This window comes from Mesoplodon mirus (assembly GCF_964341445.2).
Source record: "Mesoplodon mirus genome assembly, chromosome: 9".
In the NCBI taxonomy this organism is placed as follows: domain Eukaryota; kingdom Metazoa; phylum Chordata; class Mammalia; order Artiodactyla; family Ziphiidae; genus Mesoplodon; species Mesoplodon mirus.
The window spans coordinates 61,460,903-61,484,791 of NC_138985.1; the positions used below are offsets into that span (position 1 = coordinate 61,460,903).

Sequence of the window (23,889 nt, forward strand, 5' to 3'; positions counted from 1 at the left end):
TTTAAGTGGACCCATTACAAATCATAATTCCTCTTGATATAAAAAGTTGTCAGAATGTTTCAAATTAGTTTAATATATTTTTCATAATTTTAAACATAATGTAGGAGTGATGTTAGGAAGTTCATATTAAATGGTTTTTTCATGAGGAAAAATCTAAGTCTTATAAAAAATAACGTGTTGCTGAATGGATGAATGGATAAAGAAATTGTGGTATATGTACACAATGAAATATTATTCAGCCATAAAAAAGAATGAAATTTGCCATTTGTGACAAATTAACGGACCTCAAGGTGTTATGCTAAGTGAAATAAGTCAAAGACAAGTACTGTATGATTTCTCTTACATGTGGAACCTTAAGAACAGACAAACAAAAGAAGCTCCTAAATATGGAGAACAGATTGGTGGTTGCCAGAGGTTGGGGAGTCAGGGGTGAGGGAAATGCGTGAAGGGGGTCAAAAGGTAAAAAGAAAAAATAGGCAGTTGATGTAAAATAAACATAGAAGAAATATAAAATGTGCACTTGTTTTATACTTAACTCCGATAAATTAGAGAGCAGACATAGTGTCGTTAAAAAAACAAACAAGCAAACATATTATTAAACCCATATAATTAAACCTTAGTTATGTGATCTTGGATTTTTAAACTATTTCTGAGCTAGCAGTGTCCATAACAGGAATTTTTTTCCTTAAATGTCCAACACATTAAAATTGCTAGATGTTCAATATCCTTATTGTTTTGTGAATTATGGGACTATTAGAAATGATGGTTGCTTAGATGATCTTGACAGCTATCTGTATAAACTAATTAGAATGAAAATCCTTTAAATTAAGAGACATTAGGATCTAAATTATTATTTTTTTCATAAGTTTATTTATTTATTTATTTGTCTGGTTTGGGTCTTCATTGCTACGCGCAGGCTTTCTCTAGTTGCAGTGAGTGGGGGCTACTCTTCGTTGCGGTGCATGGGCTTCTCAGGGCTCCTCACTGCAGTGGCTTCTCTTGTTGCAGGGCATGGGCTCTAGGCGCATGGGCTTCAGTAGTTGTGGCACGCGGGCTTGGTAGTAGCGGCTCACGGGCTTAGTTGCTCCGCGGCATGTGGGATCTTCCTGGACCAGGGTTCGAACCCATGTCCCCTGCAATGACAGGGGGATTATTAATCATTGCACCAGGAGGGAAATCCTAGGATCTAAATTATTAATAAATGTGGAGGTAGGAAAACATCTTGTACCCAAATAATAAGAGGTCAAGACTTTTTTCAATTATAGACATATAGATATACCCAGATATGGATAGCTCATAACCTAACTTGTACAACTTCAGCCAATGTTCACAAATAAACAGAGAAAAACAAAAACTCTCTGGTCCAGATCTCAAAGAGCTTTCTTCTTCTCAGTGGGTATGAATTCTGAATTGGTTTGTATTCACAAATAGACAGAGACAAGTAAACAAAAAAGACTAACAAATCAGATTCTCTCTTACCTCTCACTTAACAGAAAACATACCACCATCATCCACGGAGAGAATTCACCAAGTAGTTAGACTATAAACCAAATTCCCAGTCATGACTGCTGTCAATGAGAAATAACTTGACTGTGTACAAACCAGAAACAAAAACAAAACACAATTCAGTAGAGAGGAAACAAAAATCTTAGAGAAACCATCAGCGAAGTTAAGTTTCTGTTGTCCCTGAGGGTTCATTATAGAAGCCAAGAAAAGATGTGCCTGGGTTTAAACAGGCCATGAAGTTCACTTCTCTGGCAGCACAGTTTCCCTGGCTCCATCAGGTTAGTCCAGCTGGGCATCTCAGTGGGTGATGTGCAAAAGTACTAAAGGATAATTTCCAAAAAGGTGAAAATATGATATTTAACAGAAATAAAATATGAACATGTTCAAATATTTTATTTAACTCATTAACGTTGAAACCAATAAGAAGTACAAAATACATTTGCATTGCTGTGAAAAGTAATCATTTGCATTTTTGTAGAAGAAGACACTTGAGTTACTATTAGTTTTTTTTTTTTTAAGATTTTATTTATTTATTTATTTATTTATTTAATTTATTTTTGGCTGTGTCAGGTCTTAGTTTCGGTATGCGGGATCTTCGTTGAGGCATGTGCAATCTTTCGTTGCGGGGCATGGCTCTTTGTTGTGGCACGCAGTCTTCTCTCTAGTTGTGGTGTGCAGGTTTTCTCTCTCTAGTTGTGGTGTGCAGGTTTTCTCTCCCTAGTTGTGGTGTGCAAGTTTTCTCTAATTGTGGCACGCAGGCTCCAGGACGTGTGGGGTCTGTAGTTGTGGTTCGTGGGTTCCAGAGCGTGTGGGCTCTGTAGTTTGTGGCATGCAGGCTCTCTAGTTGAGGTGTGTGAGCTCAGTAGTTGTGGTGTGTGGGCTTAGTTGCCCCACGGCATGTGGGATCTTAGTTCCCTGACCAGGGATCTAACCTGTGTCCCCTGCATTGTAAGGTGGATTCTTTACCACTGGACCACCAGGGAAGTCCCACTATTAGTTTTTTTAATAAGTTAACTTCTATCCCTACAGAATCGATCAAAGACAACCAAAGGTTCACATCTCTATGGAATCTGAAAATCCCCAGAGTATTTACTAGACCATGTCCAGCATTCCAGTGAAAGTTAAATCTTTTCTCTTTTCCAATACTTTGACAATTTATCCTGACATTGGGAAACATTAGTGATCAAAACTGACAGAGATTTATGCCTTCATGGAACTTGTACTTTAGTTGGTGAAATAGACAATACCCAATGAAACTAACAAATTAATAAATGTTTAGGAGGCTTTAAGTGCTATGGAAAGAGAAAAAGGAGAGCAGGGTAAGCAGGATTGGAATTCTGGGTAGGGGAGAACAGGTTAGAGTATTAAATAGAGTGGTCCAGGTAAGGTCCTTGGTTTGAACAAAGACTTGAGGGAGATGAGGGAGTTAGTAAACAGATGTGGGGCAAGAGTGTTCTAGGTGGAGAGAGTAATTAAAACAGAGTCCCTAATATGTGGCTTGTACAAAGGACAATGAGGAGGCTAGTGTGGCTGGAATGGAGTGCATAAGGGGGAGAAGAGGTGCTATAGAATTAACATTGTGTCTTCCCCAAATTCATATGTTAAATCCTAATGCCCAATGTGATGTTACTATGAGATGGGGTGTTGGGGAAAGGAGAGACCGCTTCTGTCATGTGAGGACACAGTGAGAAGACAGCCATCTAAGAACCAGGAAAATGGCCCTCATCAGACACTGTATCTGCAAGCACCTTGATCTTGGACTTCCAGTCTCCAGAAATGTAAGAAGTACACTTCTGTTGTTTATAAGCCACCCAGTCTATAGTATTTTTGTTATGGCAGCCTGAACAGACAAGGACAGAAAATTCATAGTGAGTGGTAGGTGCTGCTGTACTAGATACCTAAAAATGTGAAAATGGTTTTGGGTAGAGGCTGGAGAAGTTTTAAAGTGCATGCTAGAAAAAGCCTACATTGCTGTGAATGGATCGTGAAGGCCGATTCTGATGAGAACTCAGAAAGAAAAAAGAGAGATGTAGTGAAAGCCTAAATCTTCTTAGAGAATACCTAAGTCATTCTGAACAAAATGTTGATAGAAATATGCATGTAAAGGCCATTGTGATGTGGTCTCTGATGGAAATGAGGAACATGTTATTGGACAAGAGAGAAGAGACCATCCCTGTTCTAAAGTGACAAAGAACTTGGCTGAATTGTGTTCATGTTCTAGTGCTTTCTGGAGGGTAGAACTTGGAAATGACAAAACTGGATATTTAGCTGGAGTTATTTCTAACAGTTTCGGTATTGATAGTGTTGAAGGAGCAGCATGGCTCCTCTTGACAGCTTACAATAAAATGTGAGAAGAGAGAAATGATTTAAAGACAGAGTTGTTAATCAAAAGAGAAGCAGGACTTAAAGATTTGGAAATTCTCGGCCTATTCATATTGCAAAAAATGAGAAAGCATGGTTGGAAGAGAATACTAAGGGTGTGGCCAAATGACCATTTGATAAGATTGGTATGGATCAACCATCTCAACAGAAGCTAGGAGCTGCTGTCCAAGAAAATGGAAGAATGATTCTGAAGGCAATTCAGAGATCATCAGAGCTCTTGTGCTCATCACAGTTGAGGGGGGTGTCTGTGGGGGAAGGACCTTCAAAGGCCTGGGAGGCAGAGTGGTTTCAAAGGAGTGGCTGTTGGCACCTTTGGGATTTTGGTTCATGTGGCCTGGCACCACCTCACATCTTGGGACTTCATTTCTACACTTCGGTGCTGTGGTTCCTCACTTGCCCCAGGTGCTACTCTGGTGGACCCTGGAGTGGCCTGGGCTGTGCCCAGCAAAGCCATGGTGGGCATGGCTGCCTCTACCTAGATTTCAAAGGACAGGAGTTACCAGCAGAGTTACCAGTTTGGGACCCTAGCCTCAGAAATCTGGAGGGAAGGGCCCAGGGAGAGAAACACCGTAGGGGGCAGGGTCACCCAAAGGTGTAGGATCAGGCCCCAGTCAATCTAGAATGTGGGATTCTCTGCTCCAATGTGTTCAGAAGGCAAGACCTCCACCCCAGTTTACCTGGGAGGCAGATCATTGAGCCAAAGAGGATTATTCTTGAGCCTTAAGTTCTAATGGAATTTGCCCTGTTGCATTTTGGACTTGCTTGGGACCTGTCACTCCTTTCTTCTTTCTGATTCCTCCCTTTTGGAATGGGAATGTCTATCCTATGCCTGTCCAACCACTGTATTTTAGAAGTACGTAACTTGTGTGATTACTGGAGAGCAATTTGCCTCAGGATGAGTCATAATTTTAGTCTCACCCATATTGTTACTGGAAAACTCGGTTCGCCTCTTGGTGGGTGTGAAGCCAAAAGGCACAACCAAGCCAAAGAGTGGGAGAAAGAAGGATTTATTACTTGCTGCAAGTAAGGAGAACACTGAGGATCTTTCCCAAAGCAGTGTCTTCCCAAACAGCAAAATTGGGAAGTTTTTTTTGTTTTTTTTTGTTTTTTTTTTGTTTTTTTTTGTTTTTTTAAAACACACGACTTTATTCCCAGCACAAAGGGCAGGTCTTCGCAAAACGAGGGGGCAAGTTCTGACGGCAGGGAGGAGGCCCCTACTTGCCGGTGATAAGCGGGTTCCGCAGGACCACAATGACCGAGTCCCTGCGCAGGAACATTTTTGAGATGTAGCGGTCCTTGTTGACTGGCTTGGACTTCTTCTTGCCCTTGCCACTCTTGGGGACTTCAGTCCACATCTCCTTCACGTTCTCCAGCACCATGTTGCAGTGCCTGTCAAAGGCCTTCACACGGCCCAGGAGCTTCTTGTTGTTGCAGCAGTTGATAAGCACTTGGGTGTTGTTCTTGACCGACTGGGTGAGCACGGAGAGTGGCCCTGTGTTAAACTCCTCCTCCTCCCGCTTCTGCAGCTCCTCCGGGGTCATCTCACTCTTGGGCTTGTTGAGGAGGCTCATGTTGGCGATGGTGGTGGCCGCACTCTCGAGTCGCTACCGTCTCCCAAAATTGGGAAGTTTTAAGCTAAGGGTGCATGCATATTCATGAAGAGGTTTGGGTGGTATATGCATATTCATGAAGGGGCTTGAGCAGAAGAAAATCCAGCATAGAATTGGGGCAAAGGTGGCCAGAATCCAGGCTTTAGTTGATTGAAGTCATGAGGGTCAGAAAATGTCAGCATCTTCACTCTTAGTTTCCAAGCAGTCTGAGATCTCAGCATGTAGTTACCATCCTCCACCTGGATGAAGGCCTTAGTTCCTGCAGAACTCAAAGATATGTATCAGATTGTTATGTATATCCCTTGAGGAGGAATTAGGACTCTGTTTTATTACCTAACTATTGTTTCTTGACCACTTTTCCTTTGTTCTTGCATTCCCTTAAGATGATTAATCACTGAGACCTGTTCAAGGGCAAGCACTGTGACCAGGCTTAGATCACAAAAAATGGCTTAGGCCAAAAATGGCTTCTCTTATGTCAAGAAAGCCATGCCTGGTTCTTTTTCTCCGGGGACTCCCTACCCTATCTGCTTATAATATCTGATTTAGATGATACGTAGATTAGACTTTTGAGTTGATCCTGGAATGAGTTAAGACTTTTGGGGGCTGTTGGGATGAAATGAATATATTTTGCATGTGAGAAGGGACTGAATTTTGGGGGGCCAGGGGTAGAATGCTGTAGACTGAATATTTATTTTGCCCCCACAATTCATATATTAAATCTTAACAACCAATGTGATGGTATTACTAGGTGAGGTCTTTGGGAGGTGATTAGAGACCTCAGAGAGATACCTCCCCTTTCACCATGTGAGGTTAGTGCAAGAAGATGGCCATCTATGAACCAGGAATTGAGACCTGCCTAGATACTTAATCTGCTGGAAACTTGATCTTGGACTTTCCAGCCTCCAGAACTGTGAGAAATACATTTCTGTTGTTTATAAGCCATTCAGCCTATGGTATTTTTGTTATGGTAGCCTAAGTGACTAAAACAGGAGCTGATAAGTTTAGAGAGGAAAAGGGAAGCCAGATTGTGTGAGGCCTCATGAAATATTTCAAGAATGTAAGCTTTTATTCTGAGTAAAACGGGGATCTTTCAGGGTTTTAAGCAGAAGACTGATGTGATCTGACTTACTTTTTAAAAGTATCACTATGGCAGTTGTGTTGAGAATAATAGATGGTAGGAAGGTGAAAGTAGAAGCAGAGAGTCCTGTTGGGAAGTTATTCTAGTAATCCGGGTGAGAGATGATACTGGCTTAGCGTAGGGTGCTAGTAGTAAAGGTAATGAGAAATGGTAGATTCTGGATATATTTTAAAGTTAGAGCCTATAGGCTTAGCTGGTAGTTTGCATTTGCATGTGAGAGATACAAAGTAGTCAAAGATGGCTACAAGGTTTTGGGCTGAATACATGGAAGGATGGAGATGCTGTCCATTGAGATGGAGAAGGCTTCAGGTAGATCAGATTTAGGTGTTGTGATAGATTATAAAAATGGCCACAAATTCTTTTCCCCCTTGCATGAACTCCTTTACAATGTGACATTGCACCAACACTCTTTCTTCACCCCTTGAAATTTGAGGCATCCTGGCCGACAGCCTGCCATCCTCCAGATGTGTGGGAGAGGCCAACGGACCACAGATGCATGAGATCATCCAGCTGCCAGATGTCCAGACAGGTCATAAGAAAGCTCATCAGATACCAGGCAAGCTGGCCTAGACTAGAAGAACTACACAGCTGACACACAAAATCATGAATTTAAGTCACTGGGTGACTTAAAACAGAAATTTATTCCTACACAGGAGGCTAGAGGTCTAAAATCGGGGTATATACAGGGCTATGCTCCCTCTTAGTGCTTTAGGGAAGAATCCTTTTTTGACTCTAGTAAGAGTTTCTGGTGGCTGCTGGCAATTCTTGGCATTCCTTGGCATATAGCAAGAAATCACCCTCAAATGGGCCTCCATCACCACATGGCCTTCTTGTATGTTTCTCTGTGTCTTCATATGAACTTCTTATACTCAATAGCAGTAGTTACTGGAGTAAATGTTTTAACTAAAACATTTGCCAAAATGTGTTTCCAAATAAGGTCATATTCATAGGTCCTGGAGGTTAGGACTTCAACAGTCTCTTTTTGGGGGACACATTTCTTAAGCCAGCATGTTTTGCGGTAGTTTGTTACATAACAAACTCTAATACAGTGGTGGGAAGTGAGGAGTTCAACTTTGGACACTTTGAACTTGTATTACCTCTTACCCTAGACTCACTTCTAGTTATAAATTACTTCATATTTCACTGAGAAAAGAAAACAAGCGGAGGAGAATTTTCACAAGCCCCCCCATCTGATTTACCTACCTACAAGCATCAGTTTTATATACTTTGTCTCCTGTTAAGGTACCGTTAGTGAACTATCTGTGTTCCAATCTAAGTCCAACCTCTTCCTTTTTAAAAAAAAAATTTTTTTTTAATGTTTTATTTATTTATTTTTGGCTGTGTTGGGTCTTTGTTGCTGCGCGTGGGCTTTCTTGTAGTTGCAGCGAGCGGGGGCTACTCTTTGTTGCGGTGTGTGGGCTTCTCACTGTGGTGGCTTCTCTTGTTGTGGAGCACGGGCTTTAGGCACCTGGGCTTCAGTAGTTGTGGCACGTGGGCTTGGCTCAGTAGTTGTGGCTCACGGGCTCTAGAGCGCAGGCTCAGTACTTGTGGCACATGGGCTTAGTTGCTCCACGGCATGTGGGATCTTCCCGGACCAGCGCTCGAACCTGTGTCCCCTGCATTGGCAGGCGGATTCTTAACCACTGCACCACCAGGGAAGCCCGATGTGGACAGTTTTTAAGTATTTACTGAATTTCTGTTTCTTTATGTTTTGGCTTTTTGGCTGCGAGGCATGTGGGATCTAAGCTCCCCAACCAGGGATCGAACCCACACCCCCTGCATTGGAAGGCAACGTCTTAACCACCGGACCACCAGGGAAGTCCCCAACTTCTTCCTTTATGTACCTACCTCTTGCCTGTTTAAGGACTTCACTCCGCCTGTTCTCCCTTTCTCTCCTCCATCATCATTTTTTCCACCTCAACCAGATCATCCCTATCAGCATAAAAATATGCTATTAGGGCTTCCCAGGTGGTGCAGTGGTTGAGAGTCCACCTGCTGATGCAGGGGACACGGGTTCGTGCCCTGGTCTGGGATGATCCCACATGCCGTGGAGCGGCTGGGCCCATGAGCCATGGCCACTGAGCCTGTGCTCTGCAATGGGAAAAAGCTATTAAAAAAACATGCTATTATTTCTTCTATCTTAAAAAAAAATACCTCTCTTGACCCCCACTCCTGCTGTCAACTACTGCCCCATTTTTCTGCTCTCTGTTATAGCAAAATTCCCCCAAAAGAGTTGTTTATATTCTGCCCAGTTGTCTTATGGGCCCACTAATCATACTTTTGCCCCCTTCACACACACAGAGCATTCTATTGAAACTGTCTTCTCAAGGTCATTGTAACCTCCACATCACCAGTCATTAATTCTCAGTCCTCGTGTTACTTGACTTATTGGCAGGTTTTAACATGGTTTATCTTTCATCCTTGAAAAACTTTCTTCGCGTGGTTTCCTGGACACCATACACTCTGAGACTTTCACGTTTTCTCTTTCTCATGCTCCTTCACTAGCTGTCATAGTGAGCTCTTGCTGCTATAGCAAAACACCATAGACTGAATGGCTTAAACAACACACATTTATTTCTCACAGTCCTGGAGGCTGGGCAGTCCAAGATCAAGGTGCCTATGGATTCAGTGTCTGGTAAAAGCCCTCTTCCTGGTTTGTAGACAGCTGCTTTCTTGCTATGTATCTTTACATGGCAGGGTGGGTGGGGTTGGGAGGGCGTGGTTGGAGAAGGGAGAGAGAAGAAGGGAGAGAGAGGAAGGGAGAGAGAAGTGAGAAGTGCTCTCTGGTCTCTTCCTCTTCTTATAGGGGCACTAATCCCATCATAGGGGCTCCACCCTCATGACTTCACCTGAACCTAATTACCTTCCAAAGGCCCCACCTCCTAATACTGTCACACTGGGGATTAGGACTTTAACAGATGAATTTTGCAGGAAACAAACATTTAGTCCATAGTACTCGTTTTATAGAGGTCAAGGGCTTTCTTGGTCTGTACTTAGTAAAATATTACCTGAGTTTAAAGCCATTTCCTGGCTGCATCATAAAATGTAATATGCATGTAATATTTAACTCTCCTATATCTGACTCTTTTTTTCAGTGTTCCTTGCCCATTTACTCAGTGATAGGATCATGATCTCTTTGTGCATCTACTAAGCAATGGGGAAAATGGTAGTATTTAATTTACATTCTGTACATTTAAAATGCTTCGAATTGTGCTTGGGATAGTATGCACTCAGTAAATGTTAGCCATTATTTATTATTATCTATAGGCAAAAAGGGCTAAGATGGGGGCCTCCCTGGTGGCGCAGTGGTTGGGAGTCCGCCTGCCGATGCAGGGGATGCGGGTTCGTGCCCCGGTCTGGGAGGATCCCATATGCCGCGGAGCGGCTGGGCCCGTGGGCCATGGCCGCTGAGCCTGTGCGTCCGGAGCCTGTGCTCCGCAACGGGAGAGGCCACAACAGCGAGAGGCCCACGTACAGCAAAAAAAAAAAAAAAAAAAAAAAAAAAAGGGCTAAGATGGGCTTACTAATACCAAACACAAGATTTAGACAGATATATCAGTCCAGGTCATGAGCAGGCCAGAGGGTGACTCTTCTGTGAAAGAGCCTTTTCTTCAAGCCAGCCACAAAGTGGGGTGGGGGGAGCTCTTCCCTCTAGGTTGAATAGGAAGTTTTGGTTGTCCCAATAACTAGGAAGTACTTCTTCTTCTTCTTTTTTTTCAACCAGAACTTTTCCTCTCTATTTGCATAAATACACACATACATTTTTTGCATAAGTGGTATCATACTGTAGATTTTCTTCTGCAATTTCCTTTTTTTCCCACCAGTATAATATAAACAGAAAAGCTTCTGTATTTGTACATAAAATTAAACTTAATTCTTTTACACTGCTACATAATAGTTCACTGTATAGATACACCATGAATTATTTAAATAGACTGCTTTTGATGTAAATGCAGGTCCCTTCCATTCTTTTGTCTTTATAAACAATGCTACAATGAATAACCATGTACATACACCATTTTGCTCCTATGCAGCTATAGCTATAGAATAATTTCTAGAAGCAAATTTACTGGGTCAAGGCTATGTGCTTTTGTAATTTTGATAGATATTGACAAATTTCTCACCATAAAGATTATAAAAATTAATTATTCCATCAATAATATATGAAAGAGCTTTTTTCCATCAACAATATATGATCACACTTTATAATTCTTGCCACCCTGATAAGGTAAAAATGGCATCTCATTGTAGTTTTAAGTAACATTTCTCCTTGGTGAGAAAGTCAGCACCTTTTTTTTTTTTTTTAACATCTTTATTGAGGTATAATTGCTTTACATTGTTGTGTTAGTTGCTGCTGTAAAGCAAAGTGAATCAGCTATATGTATACATATATCCGCAAATCTCCTCCCTCTTGTGTCTCCCTCCCACCTTCCTGATCCCACCTGTCTAGGTGATCACAAAACACCAAGCTGATCTCCCTGTGCTATGTGGCTGCTTCCCACTAGCTATCTCTTTTACATTTGGTAGTGTATATAGGTCAATGCCACTCTCTAACTTCGTCTCAGCTTACCGTTCCCTCTCCCTGTGTCCTCAAGTCCATTCTCTACGTCTGTGTCTTTATTCCTATCCTGCACCTAAGTTCTTCAGAACCATTTTTTTTTTTTTTAGATTCCATATATATGTTAGCATACGGCATTTGTTTTTCTCTTTCTGACTTACTTCACTCTGTATGACAGACTCTAGGTCCATCCACCTCACTGCAAATAACTCAATCTCATTTCTTTTTATGGCTCAGTAATATTCCATTGTATATATGTGCTACATCTTCTTTATCCATTCATCTGTCAATGGACACTTAGGTTGCTTCCATGTCCTGGCTATTGTAAATAGAGCTGCAATGAACAGTGTGGTACATGACTCTTTTTTTTTTTTTTTTTTTTTGTGGTACACGGGCCTCTCACTGCTGTGGCCTCTCCTGTTGCAGAGCACAGGCTCCGGACGCACAGGCCCAGCGGCCATGGCTCACGGGCCCAGCCTCTCCACGGCATGTGGGATCTTCACTGAGCAGGGCATGAACCCATGTCCCCTGCATCGGCAGGCAGACTCTCAACCACTGCGCCACCAGGGAAGCCCCACATGACTTTTTGAATTATGGTTTTCTCAGGGTATATGCTCAGTAGTCGTATTGCTGGGATGTATGGTAGTTCTATTTTTAGTTTTTTAAGGAACCTCCATACTTTTCTCCATAGTGGCTGTATCAATTTACTTTCCCACCAACAGTGCAAGAGGGGCCCCTTTTCTCCATACCCTCTCCAGCATTTATTGTTTGTAGATTTTTTGATGATGGCCATTCTGACCAGTGTGAGGTGATACCTCATTGTAGTTTTGATTTGCATTTCTCTAATGATCAGTGATGTTGAGCATCCTTTCATGTGTTTGTTGGCAATCTGTATATCTTCTTTGGAGAAATGTCTATTTAGATCTTCTGCCCATTTTTGGATTGGGTTGTTTGTTTTTTTGATATTGAGCTGCATGAGCTGTTTGTATATTTTGGAGATTAATCCTTTGTCAGTTGCTTCATTTGCAAATATTTTCTCCCATTCTGAGGGCTGTCTTTTTGTCTTGTTTATGGTTTCCTTTGCTGTACAAAAAGCTTTTAAGTTTCATTAGGTCCCATTTGTTTATTTTTATTTCCATTTCTCTAGGAGATGGGTCAAAAAGGATCTTGCTGTGATTTTTGTCATAGAGTGTTCTGCCTATGTTTTCCTCTAAGAGTTTTAGAGTGTCTGGTCTTACGTTTAGGTCTTTAATCCATTTTGAGTTAATTTTTGTGTATGGTGTTAGGGAGTGTTCTAATTTCATTCTTTTACATGTAGCTGTCCAGTTCCCAGTACCACTTGTTGAAGAGGCTGTCTTTTCTCCATTGTATATTCTTGCCTCCTTTATCAAAGATAAGGTGACCATATGTGTGTGGGTTTATCTCTGGGCTTTCTATCCTATTCCACTGATCTACATTTCTGTTTCTGTGCCAGTACCATACTGCTTTGATTAGTGTAGTATAGTCTGACGTCTGCCTGACTCCTCCAGCTCCATTTTTCTTTCTCAGGATTGCTTTGGCTATTCAGGGTCTTTTTTGTTTCCATACAAATTGTGAAATTTTTTGTTCTAGTTCTGTGAAAAATGCCAGTGGTAGTTTGATAGGGATTGCATTGAATGTGTAGATTGCTTTGGGTTATTTTCACAATGTGGCTTCTTCCAATCCAAGAACATGGTATATCTCTCCATCTGTTTGTATCATCTTTAATTTCTTTCATCAGTGTCTTATAGTTTTCTGCATACAGGTCTTTTGTCTCCTTAGGTAGGTTTATTCCTAGGTATTTTATTCTTTTTGTTGCAATGGTAAGTGAGAGTGTTTCCTTAATTTCTCTTTCAGATTTTTCATCATTAGTGTATAGGAATGCAAGAGATTTCTGTGCATTAATTTTGTATCCTGCCACTTTACCAAATTTATTGATTAGCTCTAGTAGTTTTCTGGTAGCATCTTTAGGATTTTCTATGTATAGTGTCATGTCATCTGCAAACAGTGACAGTTTTACTTCTTCTCTTTGGATTTAGATTCCTTTTATTTCTTTTTCTTCTCTGATTGCTGACGCTAAAGCTTCCAAATCTTCCAAAAGAATAGTGGTGAGAGTGGGCAACCTTGTCTTGTTCCTGATCTTAGTGGACGTTTCAGTTTTTCACCATTGAGAATGATGTTGTCTGTGGGTTTGTCATATATGGCCTTTATTATGTTGAGGTAGGTTCCCCTCTCTGCCAACCTTCTGGAGAGTTTTTATTATAAGTGGGTGTGGAATTACGTCGAAAGCTTTTTCTGCATCTACTGAGATGATCATATGGTTTTTCTCCTTCAATTTGTTACTATGGTATATCACATTGATTGATTTGTGTATATTGAAGAATCCTTGCATTCCTGGGGTAAACTCCACTTGATCATGATGTATGATCCTTGTAATGTGCTGATGGATTCTGTTTGCTAGTATTTTGTTGAAGATTTTTGCATCTATGTTCATCAGTGATATTGGCCTGTAGTTTTCTTTTTTTGGAATATCTTTGTCTGGTTTTGTTATCAGAGTGATGGTGGCCTCATAGAATGAGCTTGGGAGTTTTCCTCCCTCTGCTATATTTTGGAAGAGTTTGAGAAGGATAGGTGTTAGCTTTTTAAGTGTTTGATAGAACTCACCTGTGAAGCCATCTGGTCCTGGGCTTTTGTTTGTTGGAAGATTTTTAATGACAGTTTCAATTTCAGTACTTGTGATTGGTCTGTTTATATTTTCTATTTCTTCCTGGTTTAGTCTCAGAAGGTTGTGCTTTTCTAAGAATTTGTCCATTTCTTCCAGGGTTTCCATTTTATTGGCATATGGTTGCTTGTAGTAATCTCTCATGATCCTTTGTATTTCTGCAGTGTCAGTTGTTACTTCCCCTTTTTCACTTCTAATCTATTGATTTGAGTCTTCTCCCTTTTTTGCTTGATAAGTCTGGCTAATGGTTTATCAGTTTGTTTACAGAGAACCAGCTTTCATTTTATTGTTCTTTGCTATCGTTTCTTTTATTTCTTTTTCATTTATTTCTTTTTTTTTTTTTTTTTTTTTTTGCGGTATGCGGGCCTCTCACTGTTGTGGCCTCTCCCGTTGCGGAGCACAGGCTCCGGATGCGCAGGCCCAGCGGCCATGGCTCACGGGCCCAGCCGCTCCGCGGCATATGGGATCCTCCCAGACCGGGACACGAACCCGTATCCCCTGCATCGGCAGGCGGACTCTCAACCACTGCGCCACCAGGGAGGCCCTTCATTTATTTCTGATCTGATCTTTATGATTTCTTTCCTTCTGCTAACTTTGGGTTTTTTTTTGTTTTTTCTCTAATTGCTTTAGGTGTAAGTTTAGTTTGTTTATTTGGGATCTTTCTTGTTATTTGATGTAGGATTGTACTGCTAAAAACTTCCCTCTTAAGGCTTCCCTGGTGGCACAGTGGTTGAGAAACTGCCTGCCAATGCAGGGGACACGGGTTTGAGCCCTGGTCTGGGAAAATCCCACATGCCGCGGAGCAACTAGGCCCGTGAGCCACAACTACTGAGCCTGCGCATCTGGAGCCTGTGCTCTGCAACAAGAGAGGCTGTGACAGTGAGAGGCCCGTGCACCGTGATGAAGAGTGGTCCCCGCTCATTGCAAATAGAGAAAGCCCTTGCACAGAAATGAAGACCCAACACAGCCAAATATAAATAAATTAATTAATTAGTTAAAAAAACAAACAAAGAAATAAACAAACAATAACTTCCCTCTTAGAACTGCTTTTGCTGCATCACATAGATTTGGGGCCGTTGTGTTTTCTTTGTTGTTTGTTTCTAGGTATTTTTTGATTTCCTCTTTGATTTCTTCAGTGATCTGTTGGTTATTTAGCAGCATATTGTTTAGCCTCCGTATGTTTGTATTTTTTATAGTTTTTTTCCTGTAATTGATGTCTAGTCTCATAGTGTTGTGGTCAGAAAAGATACTTGATATGATTTCACTTTCTTAAATTTACCAAGGCTTGATTTGTGACCCAAGATATGATCTATCCTGGAGAACGTTCCATGAGCACTTGAGAAGAAAGTGTAGTCTGTTGTTTTTGGATGGAGTGTCCTATGAATATCAATTAAGCCCATCTTGTTTAATGTATCATTTAAAGCTTGTGTTTCCTTATTTATTTTCATTTTGGATGATCTGTCCATTGGTGAAAGTGGGGTGTTACAGTCCCCTACTATTGTTGTGTTAATGTTGATTTCCTCTCTTATGGCTGTTAGCATTTGCCTTATGTATTGATTGAGGTGCTACTATGTTGGGTGCATAAATATTTACAATTGTTATATCTTCTTCTTGGATTGATCCTATGATCATTATATAGCGTCCTTCTTTGTCTCTTGTAATAATCTTTATTTTAAAGTCTATTTTGTTTGATATGAGAATTGCAACTCCAGCTTTCTTTTGATTTCCATTTGCATGGAATATCTTTTTCCATCCCCTCACTTTCAGTCTGTATGTGTTCCTAGGTCTGAAGTGGGTCTCTTGTAGAGAGCGTATATATGGGTCTTGTTTTTGTATCCATTCAGCCAGTCTATGTCTTTTGGTTGGAACATTAATCGATTTACATTTAAGGTAGTTATCGATATGTATGTTCCTATTACCATTTTCTTAATTGTTTGGGGTTTGTTATTGTACGTCTTTTCCTTCTCTTGTGTTTCCTGCCTAGAGAAGTTCCTTTAGCATTTGTTGTAAAGCTGGTTTGGTGGTGTTGAATTCTCTTAACTTTTGCTTGTCTGCATAGGTTTTACTTTTTCCATCAAATCTGAATGAGATCCTTGCTGGGTAGAGTAATCTTGGTTGTAGGTTTTTCCCTTTCAGCACTTTAAATATGTCCTGCCACTCCCTTCTGGCTTGCAGAGTTTCTGCCGAAAGATCAGCTGTTAGCCTTATGGAGATTCCTTTGTACGTTATTTGTTGCTTTTCCCTTGCTCCTTTTAATATTTTTTCTTTGTATTTAATTTTTGATAGTTTGGTTAATACGTCTTGGTGTGTTTCTCCTTTGACTTATCCTGTATGGGACTCTCTGTGCTTCCTGGACTTGATTAACTGTTTCCTTTCCCATATTAGGGAAGTTTTCAACTATAATCTCTTCAAATATTTTCTCAGTCCCTTTCTTTTTCTCTTCTTCTTCTGGGACCCCTATAATTCAAATGTTGGTGCATTTAATGTTGTCCCAGAGGTCTGAGACTGTCCTCAATTCTTTTCATTCTTTTTTCTTTATTCTGCTGTGTGGTGGTTATTTCCACTATTTTATCTTCCAGGTCACTTATCTGTTCTTCTGTCTCAGTTATTCTGCTATTGATTCCTTCTAGAGAAGTTTTAATTACATTTATTGTGTTGTTCATCATTGTTTATTTGCTCGTTAGTTCTTCTAGGTGCTTGTTAAGCATTTCTTGTATTTTCTCCATTCTATTTCCAAGATTTTGGATCATCTTTACTATCATTACTCTGAATTCTTTTTCAGGTAGACTGCATATTTCCTCTTCATTTGTTTCGTCTGGTGGGTTTTTACCTTGCTCCTTCATGTGCTGCGTATTTCTCTGTGTTCTCATTTTGCTTAACTTACTGTGTTTGGGGTCTCCTTTTCGCTGGCTGCAGGTCTGTAGTTCCCGTTGCTTTTGGTGTCTGCCCCCAGTGGGTATGGTTGGTTCAGTGGGTTGTGTTGGCTTCCTGGTGGAGGGGACTGGTGCCTGTGTTCTGGTGGATGAAGCAGGATCTTGTGTTTCTTGTGGGCAGGATCACATCCGGTGGTGTGTTTTGTGGTGTCTGTGAACTTACTATGATTTTAGGCAGCCTCTCTGCTAATGGGTAGGGTTGTGTTCCTGTCTTGCTAGTTGTTTGGCATGGGGTGTCTAGCACTGGAGCTTGCTGGTCATTGACTGGAACTGGTCTTAATGTTGAGACAGAGATCTCTGGGAGAGCTCTTGCTGATTGATATTACTTGGGGCCAGGAGGTCTCTGGTGGTCCAGCGTCCTGAATTCACTCTGCTACCTCAGAGGCTCTTGCCTGACAATCCGCCAGAGCACCAAGACCCTGTCAGCCACACAGCGTAGACAACTGTGGTAAAAATCTGACTTGTATCTTGGATTTTCTTTGCTGGGTGATCTATCCAAGCCAGGTTCCCTTTGTCAGAAACACAGGAAGCCAAAATGCTGAGACATCTGAGGTTTGCAGCAAAGACAGGGCTTATTCACAAGGCAGCCAAGGAGAAGACAGGAGAAGAAATCTCAAATCTGGCTCCCAGAAGATAAGAGGCTGGGTTATTTATGGGATAAAGAATAACATAGCAGGGCCATCTGAGGCTTAGGGTATGTCAGCACCTTTTCTTATACACAAGAGTTCTTTGTATTTCTAGGAATTACTTCTGGTGTTTGGTGGGTAGGGAACAGGATATAAAGTCCTGTAATGAATGAAAAATTATCCCTCCCAAAATCTCAAAAATGCTCACATTAAGGAATGCTGTACTAGACCTAATGTATGTTTTTTTAAATTTATTTTTAAAAAATTTTTTAGAGAGGACAAGGATCAGAGGAAAAGGGTGAAGTGTGGAGTAAAATGAGTGTGGCAAGTAGGCAGGAACTATCTCATGCTGTGTTATAGTATGATACATGGTTGAGCGTGGCTGAGATCTTATATTCTCTGTACTCAGGCAACTATCCAGAGCAATGGTAGAGAGGAAGGGGCTGGGACAGGCTGTCAAGATCTTAATTCCACTGCATTAATAAGAAGCTAAGGCAGTTCTCAGGAGAGAACAAGGAGGTTGGGACATTGAGGAAGAATGTTATACCAGTAGTGCTCGCTCCACATAGAAAGAATTTGGGAATGGGAAATGAGATTTTTCTCCATGTTAAAATCAGTTGAATGTTGCCTTTATTTTCAAACAAACATTTGGCCATGTTTATATCTTGGGTTACAATTTTTATAATTGCTCCACTAGCCTTGTTAAATACTTTTTATTTTTCTTTTTATTTTTGGCTGGCTGCGTTGGGCCTTCATTGCTGCATGCAGGCTTTCTCTAGTTGCGGCGAGCTTTGTTGCAGTGCACGGGGTTCTCTTTGCGGTGGCATCTCTTCTTGTGGAGCATGGGCTCTAGGCCTGCGGGCTTCAGTAGTTACAGCACTCAGGCTCAGTAGTTGTGGCTCGCGGGCCCTAGAGCGCAGGCTCAGTTGTGGTGCATGGGCTTAGTTGCTCCGTGGCCTGTGGGATCTTCCCGGACCAGGGATCAAACCTGTGTCCCCTGCATTGGCAGGTGGATTCTTAATCATTGCACCACCAGGGAAGTCTCTAGCCTTGTTAAATGTTGAATGTTACTACGGAGATGTTTGAGCCCATCTCAAAAAAAATTGAGAGTGATTTTGTTTTTTCCCAGTGGATGACTTGATCTTTTTTCCCCTTGTATTTCCAATATATTCCTTCTTTATATTTGAATTTTTACAGCTTTACAGATCTATGAACTGATGTTGATTGTTTGGGTCTATTTTTTTTTTTTTTTCCTGGAGAGTGGTCTGCCCTTTGATGTATGGATTTTGAACTGTTGTATTTTTTTCTTGCATTGTATCTTTTAACAATAACAATGTTTCATTTGTTTGGTCTGCTTTAAAGGGAATTTATTTACATTTATTTGGGTTCTTTTTAGCTGTCTTTTTGATGTAGCTAAACAAAGAATTTTCATTTCTACTCTTGTTTTCCTTGTTACTTTTTGGGATTTCCAAGAGGGGGAAAGGAAAAATTTGACACTATGCCACCATATTCAAAGTGGATGATGAGACCCAATGCAGCTAAAAAAAAAAATTTAAAAAAAGCCATATTTCAGATTAAAAATATACAAAGAAGATATAAAATATTCCATTTTGAATTCAGTTTTGTTGTTTTGGATTTTTGTCTGCGAAGTAATGCTTACTCAAGGAATTAGAATGAAGCTAAACATTTTGGTTTTAACTTTTCAGCCTCTGTCAAGGAGATAAGAATGTTCTTACACAAGTTAAAATATATAGTAACCATGAAATTACAAAAAATAAAAACTGTAAGTAAATGTCACTTGACACTTTGATGGGTTTCTTGAGTGTTGGATTTGTATTGGCGTAATCTTGTATATTGGAGGGTTCCCAGTGGATGCAAATCAGAACAAGTGAAAAAACTGAAAAAAAAAAAAAAAAAGCAAATATATGGGAATCACATCAGAAATTTTCATTTGGTAAATCTGGGGTGGGGTTTAGGAATCTGTATTTTTTTAAGGGCATCTCAGATAGTTCTACCGTGCTATAATGTATATTAAGCAATGTTGTATATTATTAACAGACTTTAGAATGCTTTTCTCCCTTTTAATTGCTCCTTTAGAGCAATTCTCCACTACTGTATCAGTATTAATAGTGGAGAATACTATGGGGATGCATTCTTGGCATGGAATGATTCTTTAGATCTGCATATAAATCTTTGTGTATAAGTGTGTTGGAAGGTCTGTGCCACTGGTGGACCACAGTGCTACTGAAATTTTCCTTATAACTTTCGGCCACAGCTGTCCTCTTTGCTGTGACATCATTTCAGCTGCGAAAGAGAGAAACCCAGGTTATAGGTAAGAACAGACAAACAAACAACTGCAATTTGGGGGAAAATATTTAACAACTCAAAAGTAGTTTTTCCCCAAAGTAATGAAATGTAGTTCTTCAAAACACATGAAATAGCATGAATGATTTTCCTCTTTAACATCATATTTCTATAGAATTTCATAATTGGACTTGATTTATTAGATTAGCTTTTTGGTTTATATAATCTTCCATTATAATAAATCAGGTAAAATGTTCTAACGTGAATGTTTTATTTTTATCTCCAGGAAACCATAAAAACGGTTCACTTTATTGCAAAATGTACCGAAAAGATAATTATATCACTTTATACTTCAGATAAATTGTTCATAAAATGACTTAAAACTGTTTTTAGTGATAAATGCTTATATCTGATGATGCAAGGAAATGGGACCTTGTAAGTGGAAAATAAGTGGTTTTATATAGTCTTAAGGATTTTTTTATTACATCTGTCATATTATAAAGTGGTTTACTTCTTTAAATGTTGCTTATAAAACATATATATTGTGATTTTACTGTAATGCTTTAAAAAAAGCAATTTGATTTTTACCTGCTTACCTTACCTCTGATAAGAACATCTTAGGAAATCTAGCCTCATATGTTAAACATTTCCTTTATTTGCTTGAGCTGTAAGGAAATGTAACTTAAAAAATGCCTGTAATGCTGGAACATTATGGTAAATATAATCTCGGAAGAAACTTCTCTGGAGACAGGGAGGTTGCTTGACATTTTCTTGGTGATTTTTTTGTAACCATAATCTCTGAATCCCTGAGCATGGATGGTCACTGAACTTTTAGTTGTAATATTGTTGACTATAAACTAAATTGAAGAATAATTATGCTCTTTCTGGTTAAAAATAATAACTAAAAATGTAAAATTATAACTGTATAGGTGATTTCTTAAATTTCTGCTTATTTTATCTCAAGATAAAGAAAGAAAAAGCAGTGTCTTTTTTGGGTAGGAATATCCCACAAATTATTATTGTAATTACATTCCCTTAGAGAGAGTTAAAATCATATTGCCTATGTATTAAATGTTACACTAATATATTTTAGTTTGGAATGTGTTCTGGATAAGAGATAACTTCATCCTGGTCAGTGAGACCTAGCCAGAAAATGTTTTCACTTTCTAAACATGTATGTTTATATAAGAAGGACTGCATTTTTCCTCTTGTGCCCTTAACTGCTGATTCCAATGTGTATGTCAACTGCACTTAGTTTGAGTGTAAACATCACAAAATCAGGGAATTTACTTCCTACGGCTCCCCTTTTCTCTCTCCCTTAACGTGCTCCCTACCAGGATCTGTCTACTTTTGTTTACTCTCTGGTCCGCAGGTACATTTTTTTGTATTATGTATAATTTATAGTAGCTTAAGCCTCCAGTAAGGTCTTCATTCAACACTAATTTTCATCTTTTCTCTCTTGAAATCCTCATTCTGATCTTATTTCCATATGGTTGGAATACTTTCTTGAGTAATTTCCTCAAAAAGGGTATCCAGGTGCTATGTGTTCTTTATATGTTGGTTTGGCTTAGCTTAGGGAAGTTTTCTTCAATCTCACCTTTGATAAATTGCATCAGATCTAATAATTCTTATTTCTTTTTCAGAAAAATCAATTTTAGTTTTAATCTCCATTTTCCTTCCTTTCACTCTCATCCTTTTATTTCTTAACTTTCTCCCTCTGCTTTTTGTGAGATCATTTCAAATTTGTACTTATCACTTATTCTATTTTCCTCAGTTTCAATTCTTCAATTTTTATCATAACTAAAATACTGTTTTATTCCTACTTTTGTCTTAATAATCCTTTAATACTAACATTTAAATTTTATCCTTCAGATCCCTTTTGGCTATCTTTATTTTTACCTCCATTTTGTTGTCCCCTTGGATTTCTGTTTCTTTTTCTTAGCTGTTGTGCCTTTTAATTTGTTTGAGAAAGTGGAATCATATTTAAACATTTTCCTCCAATTCCTGTAGTTAGTAATATTTAGAGGTATGCTTTACCTTTTTGTATGTTATGTTGATACTTTGCTTGATCTTCATTATTTTTGCTTAAGCTATTTTCTAATTGTCCTCCCTTTATTGTTTCTTATCATAATAGCTGTCTTTTATTGAGTGCCCACTCCAGCTTAGACACTGTGCTGGATATTTTTATATGTCATTGATCATTATTTCCATTTAATGGATGAGGAAGCGGAGGCTTAGAGTGCAGAAGCTAGGATTAAAACGCATTCCATGTGGATTGAAAGACTGTGCTTTCTCTACCATCTCTGAAATGAAGCGAGTTCTTTCTATATAGGATGTTTATAAACAGTCAGAGTGTTTGGATTACAGTCTGCTAATGTGATGTTAGTTGAAGTCCACATAAATTCCCCCCAGAAACAGGGTGGCTGTGTAGTTCTACTTCCCAGTGTTCAGCAGTCATCTATCTTTGCTGGTTGAATGAAGTTTGGGTTATTCTCTTACCATTTCTGCTTAACAAATTTAACACTAGGAAGCAATGCAGGACCTGTATAGCTGCCTGGGCTTTTTATTTATTTCTACCTTTACTAGTGGGTTTACATTACCGCAGAGGCATATGACAACATAGGGTTTCCTTCTCTGTTTTTGAGCTGCTGTTTATTGTAGTTGGAATTGAGATCTGGTCTGTGTCTGCAGAAAGATAAACTGAAGGCAGAGTTAAGATCCACAACTCTGGCTGCTTCAAAATACAATGTCCACAATTCATGTGTCATAAATTGTGTTTCTCAATAAGTTTGATCAGTGATATTGGTAAGGTATAGTTATGGAAAAGTTCTGGTTTCTGGCAATAGGTTGACTATCAGTCTTAATTTTGTTGTTTTTCATCTTTTTTTTTTTGGTATTTCTAATAGAAAGGGTAACAGATTACATCAGGGAATGAAAGTCAAGTGACATTTTTAATTAGTATCTCCAGTAGTTATTTTTGCAAATAATGCTTTATTTTCTAAATGTGATCTTTTGACTAATATATAATATTCTGGGAATCTTACGCTTATATCATTTCATACATTAAGGCAGAGAGGTCTTTGGGATTGTGAGAGATTCTGAATTGTTGTTTTCTCTTTTGCTAGTCCTTTGAATTAGATTTGGGAAAAATGATAATGGCCTTTGTTTTTCCCATTATCACTGGCAAATGCATATTCTACCAAGATGCGCTGCCTTCTTGTACATTCTCTTTCTCATCCAGAGCTTTGCCTTCTGAGTTTCACTCATAATTTTAGGGTTGAGTATTTCAAGGAAACCATTAAAAATACCTGTGATTTCAGTTGTTTTCTTATACAGTGGTGCACTCATTTTACCTAGTTTTCAAACTGTAGATTTCTCAAAAGCCTTTCTACACAGAGTGCTTTGAAAAGAATTGAGAAAATACATATAGGATTTAGGAAGGAGATATTTCCTGATTGGTACAAATGTAATAGATTTGGTGAGAATATGTATACAGTATGTATTTTTCAGTATAAATAGCCAGCAATGGTGAGCAGTTAAATATTTATAATTTTAGCTTTATATTCAAGGTGAAAAAAACTCATTCTCAGAAGAGATAATAATAATGTCTTCCATACTGCTGCAACAATTCTGTAAATTACTCAGCTAAGTTATGTAATGCTCAGATTCTTGTGGCCTGTAAAGTGCTAATTCAGCTCGATTTCAAAGTGTGGCTTGGGATCCCTGAGTTTCTGAGACCCTTTCAGGCAGTTAATGAGATCAAAATTATTTTTATTATAATACTTAAATATTATTTCCCTTCTTCACTTCCATTCTCTCACAAGTGTACGTAGAGTTTTCCAGAGGCTACTTGATGTATGATGTTTCAGTAGATTGAATGCAGACAATCTAGTTGCCTTTGGTTAAGTCAGATATTAAAGGGAATAAAAAAATATAAAATAATGCCACTTGTGATGGACCAGAAAAATGGTGACTCAAAGATGTCCATATCCTAATCCTTGGGACCTGTGAATATGTTACTTTATGAGGCAAAAGGGACTTTGCAGATGTGATTAAATTGAGGATTCTGAGATGGGGAGATTATTTTGGGTT

The 23,889-nt window shown here is 39.3% G+C and overlaps 1 protein-coding gene and 1 long non-coding RNA gene across 2 annotated transcripts in view; one reads left to right on the plus strand and one right to left on the minus strand.

Moving 5' to 3' along the window:
- LOC309810075 overlaps positions 1 to 23,889 on the plus strand; it is a 352,203-nt gene that overhangs the window by 73,509 nt on the left and 254,805 nt on the right. The window lies entirely within an intron of this gene.
- LOC309810249 (small nuclear ribonucleoprotein Sm D2-like) lies at positions 4,756 to 5,497 on the minus strand. Its single transcript, XM_082632214.1, has one exon. It carries the CDS (start codon positions 5,457 to 5,459, stop codon positions 5,103 to 5,105), a length of 357 nt encoding a protein of 118 aa, XP_082488340.1. The 5' UTR covers positions 5,460 to 5,497; the 3' UTR covers positions 4,756 to 5,102.